At 33.5% G+C, this 20,189-nt stretch overlaps 1 protein-coding gene across 1 annotated transcript in view; it reads right to left on the bottom strand.

The window, feature by feature from the left end:
• TRPM3 (transient receptor potential cation channel subfamily M member 3) overlaps positions 1-20,189 on the bottom strand; it is a 700,360-nt gene that overhangs the window by 138,232 nt on the left and 541,939 nt on the right. The window contains exon 9 of the mRNA XM_051962081.1: positions 4,672-4,744. Coding sequence (XP_051818041.1) covers positions 4,672-4,744 — 73 coding nt within the window. The remainder of the gene's footprint in view (positions 1-4,671; positions 4,745-20,189) is intronic.

The following is a 20,189-nucleotide window of genomic DNA, read 5'->3' on the forward strand; positions in this document are numbered from 1 at the left end:
GGACATACTGTACATAGTGATGCCATTTTGGTCCTGTTTGAGTATGGAGGATGACCACAACCAACCAATGAACCAAGTGAATGAGATGAGGTGAGATATTTCAAGACAGTTGTGAAAATCGAGCAAGGCTTCATCTACTTCAGAGTCTGAGTAGGTCTGAAGGTCTTTGAGCATTGACTCAAGGGCATACCTAAGTCTCCTTTCTGCTATACTCCCACGACATAATTTTCTCCCCATTTTGATCAAATATGGGCAACTATATACTTATTAGTCAAGTTCAATTTCTTGGGTAGTTCCTGCATTTAGAATGTAAGACCCTCAGCTAAGGAGGATGATGGTCAGTGATGGCAGGGGTATTCACTGTTAGGGACTATTTAAAGTGTCAAACCTGTCCTAAAAAATACCTCCTCCTTTCGACTGCTTGCTCTTTGAGAGGGACTCCCAATTCTTGATTCTCTCAAGAATGTACAATAAACTTTTGCTTTATTCCTAGAATCACTCCAGATTTTTATTAAATGGTGACCCCCTCACCATTCTGAACCATACACAACCAAGTTGACGTCACGTTAGGAAGACCTGGGGCATAAGCATCTCATACACATGTGATTATGAGATCCTGGATAAGTCTCTGATCCTATGAGTACTCTAGACTGTGTCCTCTTAAACTGTGATTTGTGACCACATATATGAATGTGGGGATCACAAAATTATGGTTTGTTTTCAGTGCTTGATTTGTATATGAAGGAGAATTAGGAAATACATCCCCTGTCCTAGTTTCCCCAAATGAAATAGTATTTGTAAAGTATTCAGCATATAGTAAATGTTCAATAAATGCTTATTTCCTTTTCCTCATCAACTTTTATCCTTTCCTATATCCCATTAACCTCCTTTAAGACTTTCAATTCTGTCTCAGCTGTTTAGATTTTCTGCACACTCCAATTTATTTCAGTCATTTGCCAAATATTCTTGTACTATTTTCATAGTTGTCCAACACCATATCGTCCTAAGGTAAACTTTCTCTTATATTTTTTCTCAGATGATAGATAAGGAGAATAATAATGATTTATCTAGAAATGTCTGTGAGTATGACTAGATTACGTACATATTGAATAATGTACCATACACCACCCATGATTTTAAGTCAATTAAAGAGCATATTTGGAAGTCCTCACAAATCTAGTTGAGAAATTTCAAAGCCATCAGAAAATAGAAATGACAAATCTTTTAATGCTAAACTCTATTAACATCAACTTCTGCATAATATTCACCATGGTAATTAGAATTGTTAATTTATTAAAGCAATCATAATTTTCCTTAATCCCCCATAGTATTTGCCATGAAATAAATTTTGTGGATCATTAAGCCTGGAAACCCCAGTAGCAAAACTATACAACTAGTGATTGGTCAGTGGGTAACTTGAGACAAGAAAAACTTCCTGGTTTTAGATAGGATGGTAATTTTTTGCTGTCATTAGATTTGGATTAAAGTATGAATGTGCTATTCTGGTCTGGTTTTTCACTTGTTTAGGAGCATTCTTGACATTCTATAAAGATAGATAAAACTATAGACAAGCATTTGCATCAAGAATTCTTATTACCCATCACTGCAGTGTTTTCCTAAAAGGATTTTTTGACAAAAGGGTGAATGACACTTTATATACTCATAGGTCATTCCATAGTCTCCAAATCATTTGTTTCAGCTCCCATATCATTTTTTTATTTTATAGGAATGAAATATTTGAGAAATGTTCAGAAGTAAGGCAGTTGAGCAAGGCTAGAAGAAGAGGGTTAGAACATGGAATCTGTCTCTTGAATGCTAATTTGGAGATTTTAGTTCTACCACTGAGTTACTAAGCTGTTTAGCTAATAACCCTTTACTACAGATCTCTCCATGAAATTATTTAATAATTTGGAATGCAAAAGTGTCAGTTAGTTTAGTTACACAATACAGGCCAAATAAATAAGAACTGAAATCTTCCTTTTGCTTTTTTATTGGTTCCATACTGGTTACTTATGCTCAGACACCAAAAGCCCTGAGAACTATTGGTGTCACTATCAGAAACATCTCTGAACTGATGGGATATCTAAAAAGATGTTGACATGTGCATTAGTCAACTAGCATTTATTATATATTATGATTTTAGATTGTTCTTGAGGGAGTTTCAGAGCAGGGGAATCTTACCCTGAAGGTTGTGAATCCTTTAATATTTTGATAACCATTTTAATATAAGTAGTTTCTTTTGTAATACTATGTATTATTTGTGCATTTAAAAACATTATGTTAAGAAGGGCTCCATAGACTTTATCAAACTGATAAACTTTTATCAAGATAAAAGGTAAAAAATCCATTTTAGAGGGAGCTGGGTTTATTTGGAACTTTGCTTATTGCCAACCTTAATTGAGGTCTCATTTCTGTTTTTTGTAGTTCTACCCAAATGCTACTTCCTATACAGTACTTCATCTCATCACCTTCAATGTTACTGTACTTCCCTTTCTTCATTTGTTTTATATTTACTTCCTTTATAAATTATATATACCAATATCTAAAAAAATAAAATTAAAGGGCCAGAGAGGAATGTATTGGGAGAAAGGGGAAGGGACAAGTGGAATGGCATAAATTATCTGCCACAAAAGAGGCAAGAAAGAACTTGTAGGGGAAGATGCAAGGCTACTCTAAAAGACTCATGATAAGGGGGGAGTGAGAAAAACTTACTCTCATCATAATTGGCGCCTAGAAGAAATAACACACCTATTCAATGTGGGCATAAAAATCTATACCCTGAAGGAAAGTAGGAAAGGAAGGGGAATAGGAAGTTGGGAGAGTGATAGAAGGGAGGGCATAACGGGGAAGGGTGTGGTCAGAAACAATACACTTTTGAGAAGAGACAGGGTGAAAGAAGAGAGAAAATAAAATTAAATGGGCAGAAATACAGTTAGCAATAGTAATTGTGAAAAGAATTTTGAATCAAGTTTCTCTAGCAACAGTAAATATGAAAAGAATTTTGAAGCAAGTTTCTCATTTCTTAAGTGTAGAGGGAACTGAATCAAATTTATAAAAAGAGACATTCCCCAATTGATAAATGATCACAAAATATGATCTATGCCCAAAGGACTATAAAATCACGCACATCCTTTAATCTAACAATATCACTACTAGGCATGCATGCCAAGAGATTAAACAAAAAAAGGAAAAGGATCTATATGTACAAAAATAATTACAACAGCTCTTTTTCTCAAGTCAACGAATTGGAAATTGAGGGGATGTCCATCAATTGGGGAATAGCTGATTAAATTATGGTATGGGACTATGATGGAATACTATTGTTCTATAATAAGTAATGAGCAGTATGCTCTCAGAAAAACTTCTGAATTCCTGCAAAATGAAATGTACTGTATCCAAAGTAATAGCAATATTATGGGATGATCAGCTGCGAATTACTTTGCTATTATTTTGCTGATGATCTAAGACTACACTAAAGGACTTAACAATCAAAAATGTTATGCATACTCAGAGAAAGAATTAATTGTGTATGAATAAAGATTGAAGCATATTTTTTAAACTTTGTTTTCCTTGAGATTTTTTTGGGGGAGAAATCTATTTATCTATATGTATTTGCAATATAGCTTTTATAGAAATGTGTGAGTCTGCATAAGTTACTTAACTTCTTTTTAACCTCAGTTTTCTCAACTGTAAAATGGGGGTAATAGCACATATTTTATAGGATTGTTGTGATAAGATATTTGTAAAGTGCTAAGCACAGTGTCTAGCATCAAAGGTGATATATAAATATTATTCCCTTCCCTGTCATGTACTATCTTAAATGTGGGATGGGATTGGCTTTGCAACTTCACTGATATAAGAACTTCAGTGAGGAAATGCCATCTCTCACTGAAGATCAGTATCTTCTGTGTAATTATGGTCTTTGGGGAAGCTTTGAGAGATGAAATAATTTGTCTAGAGTCACACACATATGTCAGAGTAGATATTTGAAGCCAGTATTTCTTAGCTCAAAGTCTAATTCTTTATCCACTATGGCTCACTGTTTAGTACTTTAGAATGCAAACTACTTGAGGCAAAGAACTCTTTTTTGTCTTTCTATTTCCAGAATTTAGCACAGTGTCTTAGCACAGTACAATAAAAGCTTAATAAATGCATCTTGACTGATCCATTGATGCTTAATAAATGCTTTTTGAGTAGAAATGTCAATGTAATTTGAAACATTTACTAAAGGTGATAGCATATGATGTAGTTTCAGAAACTTGAGACCCTATATCTCCTGCCATGCCTAAATTTGAACAAATCTAATTCCATGGATAATCAAGTATAAGCACTTCTTTTGGGAAACAAGGTTATATCCACTTTATAGGTGAAACCTATTGAATTAGACCTTCATCCAACATAATTACTATGTTTAAAGGATAACATTATTTATTCTACAGCATATCTAAATCTGTGTAGTAATTATAATAATGCCTCTGCCTTAGCAAAATTTTATAATAGGGACAATAGCTTAAGGTAGAGGTCATCACAGTTATCATTGTGTGGATTGTTTCATAATTTATTTCTTGGGCTCCATTTATAATGTAAGTGAATCCAGAGGTTATAGAGATAATTTGCTGTTTTTTTTTTTTAAATTTTAAATTTACTCTTTGAATCCAGGAGCTCTTTTACCTTTGAGTAAAGCTGTCAGGATTGCTAAATCAATATCCTGGTGACCTTCTGATCCCATTCGAAATACAGTAATCTGCAATTTAAAACAAGGTGGCTATTAGCAATCAATTTTACCACCATCTAAAACATCAAATAATTGCAACCACATCTAAATTCAGATAACCTTGATATCTATAATTCTCACCACAGAGCAATAGCACAGAACAAGCGTGCTGGATGGCACACACATGACAAGATTGCTTTAGCAATTCATTAATTGAAGATGCAGCTGTGGAAGCCAGATAACAACTTTCTGGTTGCCCAGGCCCACATTTAAAAGGGATTTTAAATGGAATTATTACTTTGGATTCAGTTAAATGAGGGAAAGATCAAAGTCTAAGGAAAATACCACCCCCCTTTGAAAGATTCATTTTTCAAATCACTGATTTCACAATGTATAATTATATTATTGAAGAGAGCCATATTCATCAGAATTGATCATCATATAGTCTTGTTGCCATGTTTAATGATCTCCTGTTTCTGTTCATTTTATTAGCATCATTTCATATAAGTTTCTGCAGGCCTCTGTGAAATTATCATGTGCATCATTTCTTATAGAACTATAATATTCTATAACATTCTTGACCTTTTATTCTTCCAAATGAATTTTGTTGTTATTTTTTCTAGGTCAGTAAAATAGTTTCTTGGGAGTTTGATTGACATAGCACTAAATAAATAGATTAGTTTAGGTAGTATTGTCATCTCTATTATATTCCCTTGACTTATCCAAGAGCATTTGATATTTTTCCAATTGCTTAGATCTGACTTTATTTGTGTGGAAGGTGTTTTGTAGTTTTGTTCATATAGTTCCTGACTTTTCCTTGGCACATAGATTCCCAAATATTTTATACTATTGACTGTTATTTTAAATGGAGTTTCCCTTTGTATCTCTTGCTGTTGGATTTTGTTAGTGATGTATAAAAATGCTGATGATTTATGTGGGTTTATTTTGTATTCTGCAATTTTGCTATTTAGCTATTTTTAATAGCTTTTTAGTTGATTCTTTAGGGTTCTCTAAGTGTACTATATTATGCCATCATATCATCTGCAAAGAGTGATCATTTGGTTTCCTCATTACCTACTCTAAATCCTTTAATCTCTTTCTCAACTCTTAATGCCAAAGCTAGCATTTTTAATACAATATTGAATAGTGATGGTGATAGGGGGCAACCTTGTTTCACCCCTGATCTTATTGGGAATGGTTTATATCCATTACATATGATGCTTTATCGATGGTTTTAAATAGATGCTACTATTTTAAGGAAAAGTCCATTAATTCCTATACTCTCTAGTGTTTTTAATAGGAATGGGTGTTGGATTTTTATCAAACCTATTGAGATAATCATATGGTTTTTGTTAATTTTGTTATTGATATAGTCAGCTATGCTTATAGTTTTCCTAATATTGAACCAGCCTTGCATTGCTGGTATAAATCCTCCTTGGTCATGGAGTATATCCTAGGGATGATTTTCTGTAATGTTTTTGCTAATATTTTATTTAAGATTTTTGCATCAGGGGCAGCTAGATGGTGCAGTGCATAGAGCACCATCCCTGAAGTCAGGAGGACCTGAGTTCAAATCTGGCTCAGACATTTAACACTTCCTAGTTATGTGACTCTGGGCAAGTCATTTGCTCCCAATTGTCTCAGCAAACAAACAAACAAACCAAAAAAACAAAACAAAATCAAAAAAAAATTTTCATCAATATTCATTAGGAAGATTGGTCTATAATTTTCTTTCTCTGTTTTCATCCTACCTGATTTAGGTATCAGTACCATGTCTGTGTCATAAAAAGAATTTGGTAGGAGTCTCTCATTTCTCATCTTTTCAAATAGTTTATATAGTGTTAAAGTTAATTGTTCTTTAAATGTTTGGTAGAATTCACATGTAAATCCATCTGGTCCTGGGGATTTTTTCCTTAGGGAGATGATTAATAGCTAGATCTATTTTTTTTTCTTAAATAGGACTATTTAAGCAATTTACTTCTTCCTCTGTTATTCTGGGCAATCTATATTTCTGTAGGTGTTCCATTTCACTTAGGTTATCAAATTTATTGGCATAAAGTTGGGCAAAGTAACTCCTAATTATTGCTCTAATTTCCTCTTCATTGGTAGAAAGATCTCCCTTTTCAGTTTTGAGATTAACAATTTGATTTTTCCTCTTTCCTTTTTCTAATCAAATTAACTAAATGTTTATCTATTATGTTAGTTTTTTATAAAATAAACTCTCAGTTTTATTTATTAATGCAATAGTTTTTTTACTTTCAATTTTATTAATCTCTCATTTTATTTTTATAATTTCAAATTTGGTATTTGATTAGGGATTTTTAAGTTGCTCTTTTCTAGCTTTTTTAGATGCAAGACTATTATGCAAGTAAATGTCAAGAGATATAAAATTTCCCCTTATTACTGCTTTGGCTGCATCCTACAAATTTTGGTATGTTGTCTCATTATTGTCATTCTTTTGGATGAAATTATTAATTGTGTCTCTATGATTTGCGGTTTCACCCATTCAGTCTTTAGGATGAGATTGTTTAGTTTCCAATTACTTTTTGGGATATTTTCTCCTGGCTTTTTATTGAATGTAATTTTTATTGCATTGTGAGCTGAAAAAAATGCATTTACTATTTTGGCCTTTCCACATTTGATTTTGAGGTCTTTATGTCCTAATATATGGTCAATATATTGGTATATATATGGCAGGTTCCATGAACTGCCAAGAAGAAAGTGTACTCCTTTCCATTTTCTCCGAAAATCTATCATACCTAACTTTTCTAGTATTCTATTTACCTCTTTGCCTTCTTTCTTATTTATTTTGTGGTTTGATTTATTTAGTTCTGAGAAAGCAAGTTGAGATCTCCCACTATTATAGTTTTGCTGGCTATTTTTTCTTGCAGCTCTCTTAATTTCTCCTTTAGGAATTTCCATGCTATACTACTTGATGCATATGTTTAGTATTGATATTTATTATCTATGGTACCCTTTAGCAAGATATAGTTTCCTTCCTTACCTTTTTAATTAGATCAATTTTTGTTTTTGTTTGATATGAGACCAGGATGGCTACCTCTGATTTTTTTTTACTTTACCTGAAGCATAATATATTCTGCTCCAGCCTTTTACCTTTACTCTATATGTATCACTCTGCTTTAAAATTGTTTCTTGTAAACAACATGTTGTAGGATTCGGCCTTTTAATCCAATCTGCTATCTGCTTCTGCTTTATGGGATAGTTCACCCCATTCATAATTGTGATTAAAAATACTTATTCTGTATTTCTCATTCCCAGATGATACTTTTCTCTTTCCTTTTCCCTAATCCTGAGTATAATATACTATGACCAAGTAGGATTTATACCAGGAATGTAAGGCTGGTTCAATTTTAGGGAAACTATTAGCATAATTGACTACCTCAGTCACCAAATTAACAAAATCCATATAATCAAATCAATAGATGCAGAAAAAGCATTTGATAAAAATCCAACACCCATTCCTATTAAAAACACTAGAGAATATAGAAATGAATGGACTTTCCCTTAAAATAGTCAGTAGCATTGATTGAAAATTAACAGTAAGCATCATGTAATGGGGATAAACTGGCACCATTCCCAATAAGATCAGGGGTGAAAAAAATTGCCCACTATCACCATTACTATTCAGTATTGTATTAGAAATGCTAGTTTTGGCAATAAGAGAAGAAAAAGAGATTAAAGGAATTAGAGTAGGTAATGAGGAAACCAAATGATCACTCTTTGCAGAGATGATATGATGGTATACTTGAAGAACCCTAGATAATCAATCAAAAAACTATTAGAAATAAACCACAGTTTTAGCAAAGTTGCAGGATACAAAATAAATCCACATAAATCATCAGCATTTTTATATATCACTAATAAAATCCAACAACAAGAGATATAAAGAGAAATTCTATTTAAAACAACAGCCAATAGTATAAAATATTTGGAAATCTATCTGCTAAGGGAAAGTCAGAAACTATATGAGCAAAATTACAAAACACTTTCCACACAAATGAAGTCAGATCTAAACAACTGGAAAAATATCAATTGTTCTTGGATAGGTTGAGCGAATATACTAAAGATGACAATACTATCTAAACTAATCTATTTATTAGTGCTATACCAATCAAAGTCCTAAGAAACTATTTTACTGACCTAAAAAAAATAACAACAAAATTCATCTGGAAGAACAAAAAGTCAAGAATTTCAAGGCAATTAATGAAAAAAAAAAAGCGCATGAATGTGACCTATCTGTATCACATCTAAAACTATATTATAAAGCAGTGATCATCAAAACCATTTGGTACTGGCTGAAAAATAGGCTAGTTGATTAGTGGAATAGGTTAGGTTCACAGGACAAAATACTCAATAACTATAGCAATCTAGTGTTTGACAAATCCAAAGACCCCAACTGTTGGGATAAGAATTCATTATTTGACAAAAACTGCTGGGGAAAAAGTATGACAGAAACTGGGCAGTATACAAAGTAAGGTCGAAATGAGTTCATTAGCTAGACATAAAGAATGATAATGTAAACAAATTAGAAGAACATAAGATAGTTAACCTCTCAGACCTGTGGAAGAGGAAGGAATTTGAGAGCAAAGAAGAACAAGATATCATTATGATCACAAGATAGATAACTTTGATTATATTAAGTTAAAAAGTTTTTGTACAAACAAAACTAATGTAGACAAGATTAGAAAGGAAGCAATAAACTTGGAAAACTTTTTTACATTCAAAGGTTTTGATAAAGGCTTCATTTCTAAAATATATAGAGAATTCACTCTAATTTATAAGAAATCTAGCCATTCTTCAATTGATAAATGGTCAAAGGATATGAATAATTTTCAGACAAAGAAATTAAAATTATTTCTAGTCATATGAAAAGATGCTCCAAATCACTATTGATCAGAGAAATGCAAATTAAGACAATTCTGAGATACCACTACACGTCTGTCAGATTGGGTAAGATGACAGGAAAAGATAATGACAAATGTTGGAGGGGATGTGGAAAAACTGGGACATCATACATCATTGGTGGAACTGTGAATGGATCTAACCATTTTGGAGAGCAATTTGGAACTATCCCCAAAGGGCTGTCAAACTGTTCATACCTTTAACTTGGCAGTATTTCTAGTGGGCTTATATCCCAAAGAGATCTTAAAAGAGGGAAAGGGCCCACGTGTGCAAAAATGTTTGTGGCAGCCCTTTTTGTAGTAGCAAGAAACTGGAAACTGAATGGATGCCCATCATGGCTGAATGGCTGAATACATTGTAGATGAATGTTATGGAATATTATCGTTCTCTAAGAAATTACCAACAGGATGATTTCAGAGAAGCCTGTAGAGACTTACATGAACTGCTGCTAAGTGAACTGCTGCTGAGCAGAACCAGGAGATCATTATACACAACGATAACAAAATTATACTATAATCAATTCTGATAGAAGTGGCTCTCTTCAACAATGAGATGATTCAAACCAGTTCCATCCAATAGTTCAGTGATGAAGAGAGCCATCTACACCCAGAGAGGACTAAGGGAACTGAATGTGGACCACAACATAGCATTTTCATTCTTTCTCTTATTGTTTCCTTGCATTTTGTTTTCTTTCTCGGTTTTTTTTTCCTTTTTGATCAGATTTTTCTCTAGCAGCAAGATAACTGTTTAAATATGCATATATATTGGATTTAACATATGTTTTAACATATTTAACATGTATTGGACTACTAGAGATCTAGGACATGGGATGGGGGGTAGGAGGAGAAAATTTGGAACAGGAGGTTTTGCAAGCATTAGTGTTGAAAAATTACCTATGCATATGTTTTGTAAATAAAAAAATTTAATAAAAAAAGAAAACATGAAAGAACAATAAATATCTAGAATAAATCTAGGGCAAAAAGGTCTAATCTAAAAAGGATTAGAGAGATCCTTTTTCAATTTATGCTGTATAACTGAAGAAACGGAAGCCTTGGACGATAGTAATTTTCCTAAAGTTATTTAGGTAGCATGGATTTGAATCCATGGATATTACAAATCTTACATCACAGGATTATTGTCTCAAATGCAGGAGAATTGAGTTTATCTTATTTAATAGCTAATTAACACTAAAAGTCTAGTTATTTGTGTAGCATAGTGGATAAAAAGCTGGAGTTTGATATGGAAATATGTTTAGAAGAATTGTACATGTTTAATCCATACTGGATTGCTTGATGTCTAGGTGAGGAAGGGAAAAAATTTGGAATAAGATTTTTCAAGGATGAATGTTGAAAACTATCTTTGCATGTATTTAGAAAGATAAAAAGCTATTATAAATTTAAAAAACCACAAATGATTATTTAAAAAAGAAAGCTGGACTTTGAATCAGAAAGATGCAAATTTGAACTCTGTCTCAGACACTAAGCTTTTTGATTCTGAGCTGGCAATTGAATACTTTTATTTTTTTTTTTTAATTGTTTAGTCATTTTTTCAGTCATGTCCAATTCTTCATGATCCCATTTGGGGTTTTCTTGGCAAAGCTATTAGAATGATTTGTCATTTCTTTCTCCAGCTTATTTTACAGATGAGGAAAGAGAGGCAAACAGGGTGAAGTGACTTGCTCAGGGTCACACAACTAGTAAGTCTCTAAGGCTAGATTTGAACACAGGAAGATGAGTTCCAAATTCTAGGGTTGGCACTTTAATCCTCTGCACCACCCTAACTGCCCAATATCTCTGTAGAATGTAAAGAATTGTAACTTATATCGAGAGCTGATCTTGGCTGAAGGATGCCAACATTTGTAAGAAGGGAATGTTTTTGCTATCATTTTGAGGCTGACCTTCTTCCTTGGGGTTAATGCAACAGCTTCTGACAGCTACTCCCAAGACCATTCCCTTTTCTAGGATCTCTCTTTCTTCCATCCAAATTCCTGTAATTCTGAGGTCAGTATTCTCATTTTAGGGCCAGGTATCCTTTCCCAGTGTGATGAATTCCTTACTTTCAGTTCTAAGTAATAATCACCTCAAATGCAGCCAGCTGATAAAATCCAAACGTTTATTTTCTCCTTCCAGTCTTGTCTCTTTCTTTGGGTCCGGTTAGCTTTCTTAGAGGCCTCTCTCCCTCCTTGGTCCCAAGAGCTCTTGCAGCTTGTTTTTTGTCATCTCCAGCTCCCTCTGAATGTTGGTTCTCCTCTCAACTGACTCCAGGAGTTCCTTTTATGCTCTTTTAGAGGTATAAACTCAAAGGTTGACTCCTCCTCGGAGAGTGGGATTATGGGAGGTGTAAACTTGGATATCTCCCGACTTGTGAACTCCAATGTATGAGCTAATGTGTGAATTCTCACAGGTGTAAACACAAGCATTGTTTCTATCAATTCCATTGAGTTATCACCTTGTTTCAAGTTCTGGTCCATAACAGTAGATGATACCACTCTGATGGCAGAATGTAAAGAAGAATAAAGACGCCTCTGATGAGGGTGAAAGGGGAGAGTGTAAAAGCTGGCTTGAAACTTAACATTAAAAAAAACCCCTAAGATCTTGGCAAATGGTCCCATTACTTCCTGGCAAATAGAAGGAGAAGAAATAGAAACAGTATTGGATTTTATATTTTTGGGCTCAAAGATCCCTGCTGAGAGTGATTGCATCCCTGAAATTAAAAGAAGCTTGTTCCTTTGGAAGGAAAGCTATGACAAATCTGGACAGCATACTAAAAAGTAGAGACATCATCTTGCCAACAAAAGTCTGTATAGCAAAATGCCTTAGAATCAACACTTTCCAGTTGAGAGGCATTTTAGATAGTAAGGAGTCCACTGGAAGGCAAAATATTGAAGCTAAAGCTTAAATTCTTTCTCCATAAGAACTCAATGGAAAAGACAATGATGTTGGAAAAGATTGAAGGCAAAAAGAAAAGGGAACAGAAGAGGATGAGCTAGAGTGCTGAAAGCACAGAAAACTTTGACAGACTTTGAGAGAAAATAGAAGATAGAAAGACCTGGTGTGCTGTAGTATATGGGATTATAAAGAATCAGACAAGATTTAATAGCAACAACATGGAATTTCCAGTGAGAAAACATTTTCTACCAATGCAGATTAGCAGCTACTTTTTAATTTATTATCTGAGAGATTTTCTTGGTGGTAGTTTGTGGTGTGGGAAGGATTTAGGAATTTAAATAATTTGTAAGGTAACTCAGCTAGTATGTTTTGGAGTTATAATTTGAACTCACACCTTTCCATACTGTTCCATACACTATTCCATGCTATTTTTTTTTAATTTGCCAGAAACTATTAACCTACAATTACCAATAAGATTACAATATTTTAAAGTTATGTACAAATGCAAATGAGAAAAAAAGTCATGTTGACTAAACATCTGAATTATTGACTCAATGTAGCTATAGCTACCATAGAACTATAGTGTAGATCTAGCCAGACTGTTTATAACATTATGGAATATTAGCAGCATTTTACCAATGATAACATTTGTGGAAGAAGTGACATAAAAAAGATTATCCTCAGGGTCATGAATGGCCAAAAAGGAAGAAGACTAGTAAGAAACAATAAATATATGGGCAACCCAAGTATATTGGTACCTTCAAAGTATTATAAAATACAATAACAACAGGAAAAGTCTTCAGACTGATTTCTTAGAGACAACTTAAAAGAGACACACAAGTTATATAAGACCAAAAGGCTCAGATCATCACTACCTACTCAAAGAAAAGTAATCTCCATATAGATGAAGCCATGCATAGAACTCTGTAAATAATACAATTATTCAAAGAAGGGCTGAAGATTATGACTGTTGATGTAAATTATATAGTTGTATTACTGAGTTTTACTGTATGGAACAGAAGCATGATTGAACTATTGCCTACAAAGTTAAATTTTTTTTCTATAACCAATCAAAACTTCCCAATGAATTTCATAATAGTTATATGTTACACCAAATAGAGCCTCAGAGCTAGTGGATAATAAGAAATAAATAAGAAATTATTGAAATAAGAAAAGCCTAGGACATTGACCGACATAATACCCTATACCAAGATAAGGTTGAAATTGGTTCATGATTTAGACATAAAGGATGATTCTATAAGCATATTAGAACAAAGGATAGTCTACCTCTCAGATCTGTGAATTGGGAAGGAAAATGGCCAAAGAAGAACTAGAGAACATTATGAAATGCAAAATGGATATTTTTACTATCTTAAATTTAAAAGGTTTTGTACAAACAAGATTAGAAGGGAAGCAGAAAATTGGGGAAGACATTTTTATAGCCAAGATTTCTAATAAAGGCCTCATTTCTAAAATATATAGAAAATTAACTCAAATTTATAAGACTATGTCATTCTCCAGCTGATAAATGGCCCAAGGATATGAACAATTTTCAGATTAAGAAATTAAAACCATTTCTAGTCATATGAAAAAGATGCTCTAAATCACTACTGCTTAGATAACTCTGAGTTAACACTATATATCTCTCAGACTGGCTAAGATGACAGGTAAAGATAATGATAAATATTAGAGGGGATGTGGGAAAACTGGAACACTAATAAATACATTGATAGTGGAGTTGTGAACTGATCCAATCATTCTGGAGAGCAATTTGGAACTATGCCCAAAGGGCTATAAAACTGTGCATATCCTTTGATCTAGTAGTGTTTTTCTCTCTCTCTCTCTCTCTCTCCCTCTCTCTCTCTCTCTCTCTCTCTCTCTTTCTCTCTCTCTCTCTCTCCCTCCCTCCCTCCCTCTCTCTCTCTCTCCTCTCTCTCTCTCTCTCTCTCTCTCTCTCTTTCTCTCTCTCTCTCTCTCCCTCCCTCCCTCCCTCCCTCTCTCTCTCTCTCTTTCTCTTTTTAAAATAACTTTTATTGACAGAACCCTTGCCAGGGTAATTTTTTACAGCATTATCCCTTGCACTCACTTCTGTTCCGATTTTTCCCTTCCCTTCCTCCACCCCCTCCCCCAGATGGCAAGCAGTCCTTTACATGTTAAATAGGTTACAGTATATCCTAGATATAATATGTGTGCAGAACCGAATAGTTCTCTTGTTGCACAGGGAGAATTGGATTCAGAAGATAGAAATAACCCAGGAAGAAAAACAAAAATGCAAGCAGTGTTCTTTCTTTGGGTGTAGCTGCTTCTGTCCATCCTTGATCAATTGAAACTGAATTAGCTCTCTTTGTCAAAGAGATCCACTTCCATCAGAATACATCTTCAAACAGTATCATTGTTGAGGTATATAATGATCTCCTGGTTCTGCTCATTTCACTTAGCATCAGTTCAGGTAAGTATCGCCAGTCCTCTCCGTATTCATTCTGCTGCTCATTTCTTACAGAACAATAATATTCCTTAAAGTTCATATACCACAATTTACTCAACCATTCTCCAATTGATGGGCATCCATTCATTTTCCAGTTTCTAGCCACTACAAACAGGGCTGCCACAAACATTTTGGCACATACAGCTCCCTTTCCCTTCTTTAGTATCTCTTTGGGGTATAAGCCCAGTAGAAACACTGCTGGATCAAAGGGTATGCACAGTTTGATAACTTTTTGAGCATAGTTCCAAATTGCTCTCCAGAATGGCTGGATGTGTTCACAATTCCACGAACAATGTATCAGTGTCCCTGTTTTCCCACACTCCCTCTAACATTTTGCATTATCTTTCCCTGTCATTCTAGCCAATCTGACAGGTGTGTAGTGGTATCTCAGAGTTGTCTTAATTTGCATTTCTCTGATTAATAATGATTTGGAGTATATTTTCATATGGCTATAAATAGTTTTAATTTCTTCATCTGAGAATTTTCTGTTCATATCCTTTGACCATTTATCAATTGGAGAATGGCTTGATGTCTTATAAATTAGAGTCAATTCTGTATGTATTTTGGAAATGAGGCCTTTATCAGAACCTTTGACTGTAAAAATGTTTTTCCCAGTTTATTGTTTCCCTTCTAATCTTGTCTGCATTAGTTTTGTTTGTACAAAAACTTTTCAATTTGATATAATCAAAATTTTCTATTTTGTGGTCAATAGTAATCTCGAGTTCTTCTTTGGTCATAAATTCCTCCCTCTTCCACAGGTTTGAGAGGTAAACTATCCTATACTCTTCCAATTTATTTATAATCTCATTCTTTATGCCTAGGGTCATGAACCCATTTTGACCTTATCTTGATGTATGGTGTTAAGTGTGGATCAATGTCTAGTTTCTGCCATACTAATTTCCAATTTTCTCAGCAATTTTTGTCAAATAATGTTTTCTTATCCCCAAAACTGGGGTCTTTGGGTTTGTCAGACACTAGATTATTAAAGTTATTGGCTGTTTTGTCCTTTGCACCTAACCTATTCCATTGATTAACTAGTCTATTTCTTAGCCAATACCAGATGGTTTTAGTAACTGCTGCTTTATAATATAATTTTAGATCTGATACAGCTAGGCCACCTTCATTTGATTTTTTTTCATTAACTTCCTTGAAATTCTTGACCTTTTGTTTTCCCATATGAACTTTGTTGTTATTTTTTCTAGGTCATCAAAATAATTTTTTAGGAGTCTGATTGGTATAGCGCTAAATAAATAGATTAGTTTAGGTAGTATTGTCATCTTTATTATATTTGCTTGCCCAATCCAAGAGCATTTAATATTTTTTCCAGTTGGTTAGATCAGACTTAATTTGTGTGGAAAGTGTTTTGTAGTTTTGCTCATAAAGTTTCTGATTTTCCCTTGGCAGATAGATTCCTAAATATTTTATACAATCAGTAGTTACTTTAAATGGAATTCTCTTTGTAATCTAACTTTGGTTTTATTAGTAATATATAAGAATGCTGATGAGTTATGTGGGTTTATTTTGTATCCTGTGACTTTGCTAAAGGTGTGGATTGTTTCTAATAACTTTTTAGTAGAGTCTCTGGGGTTCTCTAAGTATACCATCATATCATCAGCAAAGAGTGATAATTTGGTTTCCTCATTGCCTATTCTTATTCCTTTAATCTCTTTCTCAATTCTTATTGCCAAAGCTAGCATTTCTAATACAATAATAAATAATAACGGTGATAGTGGGCAACCTTGTTTCACTCCTGATCTTACTGGGAATGGTTGCAGTTTGTCCCCATTACATATGATGCTTACTGCTGGTTTTAAATAGATGCTACTGATTATTTTAAGGAAAAGTCCATTTATTCCTATACTCTCAAGAGTTTTTAATAGGAATGGATGTTGGATTTTATCAAATGCTTGTTTTGCATCTATTGAGATGATCATATGGTTTTTGTTAATGTGGTTATTAATATGGCCAATTATACTGATAGTTTTCCTAATATTGAACCAGCCCTGCATTCCTGGTATAAATTCTACTTGATCGTGGTGTATTATCCTGGGGATGATTTTCTGTAGCCTTTTTGCTAATATCTTATTTAAGATTTTAGCATCAATATTCATTATGGAGATTGGTCTATAATTTTTGTTCTCTGTTTTCAACCTACCTGGTTTAGGTATCAGTACCATGTCTGTGTCAAAAAAGGAATTTGGTAGGATTCCTTCATTCCCTATTTTTTCAAATAGTTTATAAAGCATTGGGGCTAATTGTTCTTTGAATGTTTGTTAGAATTCATATGTAAATCCATCTGGTCCCGGGGATTTTTTTTTTTAGGGAGTTGATTAATAGCTTGTTCTATTTCTTTTTCTGAGTTGGGACTATTTAAGCAATTTATTTCCTCCTCTGATAATCTAGGAAGCCTATATTTTAGGAGGTAGTCATCCATTTCACTTAGGTTATCAAATTTATTGGCATAAAGTTGGGCAAAGTAACCCCTTATTATTTCTTTAATTTCCTCTTCATTGGTGGAAAGTTCTCCCTTTTAATTTTAAGACTACTAATTTGATTTCCCTCTCTTCTTTTTCTAATCAGATTTACCAAAGGTTTATCAATTTTATTGGTTTTTTCATAAAACCAACTCTTAGTTTTATTTATTAGTTCAATAGTTTTTTTTTACTTTCAATATTATTAATTTCTCCTTTTAATTTTAGAATTTCAAGTTTAGTAATTGATTAGGGATTTTAATTTGGTCTTTTTCTAGCTTTTTAAGTTGCAGGCCCAATTCATTGATCTTCTCTTTCTCCATTTTATTCAAGTAAGCCTCTAAGGATATAATATTTCCCCTTATTACCGCTTTGGCTGAATCCCATAAATTTTGGTATGATGTCTCATCATTGTCATTATCTTGAGTGAAATTATTAATTGTGTCTATAATTTGCTGTTTTACCCAATCATTCTTTAAGATTATTTAGTTTCCAATTACTTTTTGGTCTATTTACACCTAACTTTTTGTTGAATGTAGTTTTTATTGCATTGTGATTTGAAAAGAAAGCATTTACTATTTCTGCCTTCCTGCATTTAATTTTGAGGTCTTTATGTCCTAATATATGGTCAATTTTTGTGTAGGTTCCATGAACTGCTGAGAAGAAAGTATACTCCTTTCTGTCACCATTCAGTTTTCTCCAGAGATCTATCATACATAATTTTCCTAATATTTTATTTACCTCTTTAATTTCTTTCTTATTTGTTTTGTGATTTGATTTATCTAAATCTGAAAGTGCAAGATGGAGATCTCCCACTATTATAGTTTTGCTGTCTATTTCTTCTCGCAACTCTCTTAACTTCTCTTTAGGAAGTTAGATGCCATACCACTTGGTGCATATATGTTTAATACTAATATTGCTTCATTGTCTATAGTATCCTTTAGCAAGATATAGTTTCCTTTCTTATCTCTTTTAATTAAATCAATTTTTGCTTTTGTTTGATCTCAGATAAGGATGGCTACCCCTGCTTTTTTGACTTTACCTGAAGCATAAAAGATTCTGCTCCAGCCTTTTACCTTTACTCTGTATGTATCTCCCTGTTTTAAATGTGTTTCCTGTAAACAACATATTGTAGGGTTCTGACTTTTGATCCAGTCTGCTATCTGCCTCCTCTTTATGGGAGAGTTCATCCCATTCACATGTATAGTTAAAATTACTAATTCTGTATTTCCTGCAATCCTAATATCCCCAAATTATACTTTTCTTTTTCTTGCCCTCCTTCCCTCCTTCCCTAATATTAAACTTATTGGTCCCACTTGTGTCACGCAGCTCTCCCTCTTTAGTATCTCTCCCTCCTCCCTTTGAATCCCTTCCCCTTTCTTGTACCCTTCCCTTATTACTCTTTTTCCTTTTCCCTTTTCCTCTCCCACTTTTTAATGAAGTGAGAGAAGAATCTCTGTAAAACAAATATGTCAATTATTTCCTCTTTGAGCCAACTCTGATGAGAGTAGGATTCACACAACATTCCTCCCCCTCTCTAAGTTCCCTCAGATATGATAGGTTTCCTTTGCCTCATCACTGCATGTAGTTTCCCTCTTTTTATCTCCCCTTTTCCCTTTTTCTGACACCATCTCCTTTCCATTTCTACTTCCTTTTTTATGTTATATTGGTAAAATCAAATTATACATATGGTTTTAACAGAAATACAGTTCTCAAGAGTTCCTTTTACCTTTTTCTACTTCTCTTGAGTCCTGTTGGAGATCAAATTTTTTGTTTAAGTCTGGCTTTTTCCTTAGAAACAAATGGAATTCCTCTATTTCATTAAATGTCTATCTTCTTCCATGGAAAAAAAATATTCAGCTTAGTTGGGTAGTTTATTCTTGGCTGCATTCCAAGTTCTTTTGCCTTTCAGAATGTCTGATTCCAGGCCCTTCGATCCTTTAATGTTGAGGCAGCCAGATCTTGCATGACCCTTATTGTGGCATTTCGATATTTGAACTGTTTTTTCCTGGCTGCTTGTAAAATTTTTTCTTTACTCTGAAAATTCTGAAGTTTGGCCACAATATTCCTTGGAGTCTTTATTTTAGGATCTTTTTCAGAAGGTGTTCGATGAATTCTTTCAACGCCTATTTCCCCTTCCAGTTCTATTACTTCTGGGCAGTTCTTTTTGATGATTTCCTGTAAAATAGTATCTAGTCTCTTTTTTTCATCAATAGTCCAATGATCCTCAGGTTATCTCTCCTAGATCTAATTTCCAGGTCTGTTGTTTTTCCAAGTAAATATTTGACATTTTTTCCCCAATCTTTAATTTTTTTGATTTTGCTTGACTGATTCTTGATGTCTCAATGAATCAGTCATTTCTATTTGTTCAGTTCTGATTTTTAGTGAGTTATTTTCTTCATTAGCTTTTTTTACTTCTTTTTGTATATGTCCAATTGAGTTGTTTTGCTCTATGGAATTTTTTTCCATTTCACTAATTTTTTTTTTTTTTTAGTGAGTTATTTTCTTTTTCCAATTCACAAATTCTGTTTCCCTGCACTTTTTGGGAGTTTTTTTTACCTTTTCCAATTCACATTTCAGTTCTTTTTCCACTTTATCAAATTTTTCTTTTAGTGAGTTATATGCCTTTTCTATACTCTCTTGCATAGCTTCTCTTTCCTTTCCCCATTTTTCTTCTAGTTCTCTTTTAAGGTTTTTAATAGTCTCTT

This window comes from Antechinus flavipes, chromosome 1 (assembly GCF_016432865.1).
Source record: "Antechinus flavipes isolate AdamAnt ecotype Samford, QLD, Australia chromosome 1, AdamAnt_v2, whole genome shotgun sequence".
In the NCBI taxonomy this organism is placed as follows: domain Eukaryota; kingdom Metazoa; phylum Chordata; class Mammalia; order Dasyuromorphia; family Dasyuridae; genus Antechinus; species Antechinus flavipes.